The sequence below is a fragment of the Montipora foliosa genome, chromosome 12 (assembly GCF_036669935.1).
Source record: "Montipora foliosa isolate CH-2021 chromosome 12, ASM3666993v2, whole genome shotgun sequence".
Taxonomy (NCBI): Eukaryota; Metazoa; Cnidaria; class Anthozoa; order Scleractinia; family Acroporidae; genus Montipora; species Montipora foliosa.
Genome location: NC_090880.1, coordinates 23,087,649 through 23,090,148, shown reverse-complemented (window position 1 = coordinate 23,090,148; position 2,500 = coordinate 23,087,649). Strand labels below are relative to the sequence as shown.

The following is a 2,500-nucleotide window of genomic DNA, read 5'->3' as shown; positions in this document are numbered from 1 at the left end:
TAATAATAGCAATAATGATAAGCATAGTGCTCTACTTATCAAAGAGACTAACAACCCAATGGAAGGAAATCAATTTAGTTTTAAAGGGGCTATGTCAAATTATTTGGGAAATTTCTAGTTAATCACGAGTTTAAACTCGAAAATGGTAATGAAGAATTTCTCTACTGATAAAATTTTTGTTACATCACAAACAAGATGATTATGAGCAAAAACGGACATTATCATGGCGATTTGCCATAAACTTGAAAAACGTCAGGCCGACTTTTTTCATGATTACCCAAATGCAATCTGTTTCAATCTTGTCCATTTGCGATGTCCATCCATCTGCTTTTCTTTTTTCTTTTTTTTTTTTTTTTTTTTTGCTGTATTTCAACAGTCTTAAGTGGTTATTGCAATGTTTCATTCTACGTTTTGGGAATTTTTGGTGTCATGAAATTACATCATTTTGCGTGACATAGCCCCTTTAAGCGAAGAACTTGGAGAAAAGCAACTAATGCATTGAGTCCGAGTGGAGAACCAAAAACTCACTCAAATATGAAGCCGACACGGGCAATCGAACCCGGTGTTTAAAATGCTCTCACTATTGCGCCTGCGCTGATTCGCCGCACAAAGCCAACTTTTAACCTGGGTGGTTAAACCAGCTTTCATTTATAGAGATATACTTTTAAGTTAAAGACTAACCACTTCATTTCCATTGTCGCATTCAAACGGCAGTTCCATCACGTATTCCATGTCGACCTCCTCCGAACCATCTTCAATGCTGCACCTCAGCTCAGGTTTTGTTTGCATATCAAACAGGTGGAAATTTGTGGGCTGATGGATTTCCATCAACTTCGACAAATCTGTTGACGTTGAAGAGAAGCCATGAGCCATAGGAGTGTAATCCTGTGGAATGAAATGGTAATCTCAAAGAGAGTATTAGTTCGACAAGCGTGCAAAACGCTGTCAACAGCGTTCGCCCCGGCTTCTTTGATGGGTCTCAGCTTCAAAATTGATGCTCATCATAAATTATGAAAACGTCATTTCTGGTACCCGGCGAAACTTCTTTGGAATATTCTGTCAAACGTGGAACACATTAGCAACTCAACCGTGTAATTAGAACTGCCCAAATCCCAGATCAACGAGCTCTCTTTGATTTGCGTACAGAAGATACATGGACTGAATTTCTTTCAATTCAAGTTAGCGCTGAGTGAGGACCCTGATAACCATTTTCAATGTTAGGTTAAATCATCATAGCCTTACGCGATCATTGCTTTGTGATCCGCACAACTATTCGCTAACTAACGATTCTAGATCAATGCAAGGATAAAAACAATCTACCTCCTCGAAGTCTGGTGCAACAGGAACCGTGGCTTCCATAAGAAATCCTTTATTCCCCAGGCCTCCGTTTAAGGGCAAAACGGAGGCCCAAATATGATTCCCCCGGAATCTTTACAATGTTGTCCCATGAACACACAGAGAGATGTTCTAACGTTCCTCGAATAAGGTCAACTGGGCTTTGATTGGTCGGTTTAACGATACATTAACTGTTCTAGAAGAGGTTACGAGATTGCAAGCAGAGATGATCTAATCCTTGTCTGTTGGCTCTTTTGTTTCTACAGAGAAGTAAAAGGGATGCCTGAAGCACAGTCTGGCAAAACAAAGACAGAAATGCTTTTGTTTTTTGCAGCTGTCAGAAGTGGGACAAAAGTTGACCAGGTTGACAAGTAACGAACACAAGATCGTTTGACGAACGTTGTGATTGCTCTGCTGGTACCTGTGAGATATTTTGGGGCCTTTTCAATTTCGCTCACTCTTATTTCTCGTCACCAGACCTCCCACTATTTGGCTAAATTGAAAAAAAAACCTGGACTTCAGTGGGAGAGCCTTGAAGGCACGGAGTAAAAGTAGTTTAATTTTTGTAATGACTTTCCAGTTTTATCTGACAAGACCTCCGTCTGAAAACATTTCAGAGTCGTAAATCGCTATTTATTTGAACAGCCAAAAGTGAAATCGAAAAATAAACGTAGAAAAAATATCCCACCATGTGTTTCGCTGATGGTAATTTTTTATATTCGCAGCACAAAATTAATGTTGTTTTCTTGTCGCAAATTTTGTTGCTGATGGCATTTTCTTAAAGGAGCCAGGTCACGCTATTTTAGGTAACTTTGTTTAATTTTGTTAATTATGAGCTCTAAACGTCAAATTGGCAGAGCAAGAGTCTTTCATTTGCAAAATCACGGCCACACAACAACTGAGAATGATTTCCAGCTGTGTAAATGACATTTTGATATGGACTGATATAAATTTGAAAATAGGTGGGCTGACGTTTTTCAAATTTACCCAATCCATTTTTCAATCCATTTCAATCCTCTCCAGTTTTGTCAATCCATGTCTCTTCTTGGCTTCCCTGCGTTTTGTTAGAGTTCTTCTATAGTTTTGAACAGTTATTACCATTCGATCAGTGCTGAAATTGCCTACAAATTGCGTGACCTAGCCCCTTTAATCTCGATCGACACTT

The 2,500-nt window shown here is 39.0% G+C and overlaps 1 protein-coding gene across 2 annotated transcripts in view; it reads right to left on the bottom strand.

Moving 5' to 3' along the window:
* The window catches only part of LOC137979201 (cyclic AMP-dependent transcription factor ATF-3-like), an 8,223-nt gene extending 6,512 nt beyond the window's left edge, over positions 1-1,711 (bottom strand). Inside the window, exons 1-2 of one of the 2 annotated variants that reach the window (XM_068826405.1) lie at positions 1,321-1,711; positions 682-885 (exon numbers count right to left, since the gene is read on the bottom strand). In XM_068826405.1, the coding sequence (XP_068682506.1) occupies positions 682-885; positions 1,321-1,359 (243 nt within the window). In that variant the 5' untranslated portion in view covers positions 1,360-1,711. The remainder of the gene's footprint in view (positions 1-681; positions 886-1,320) is intronic. The other variant, XM_068826406.1, reaches the window with a different exon arrangement.
* Positions 1,712-2,500: the final 789 nt, after the last annotated feature.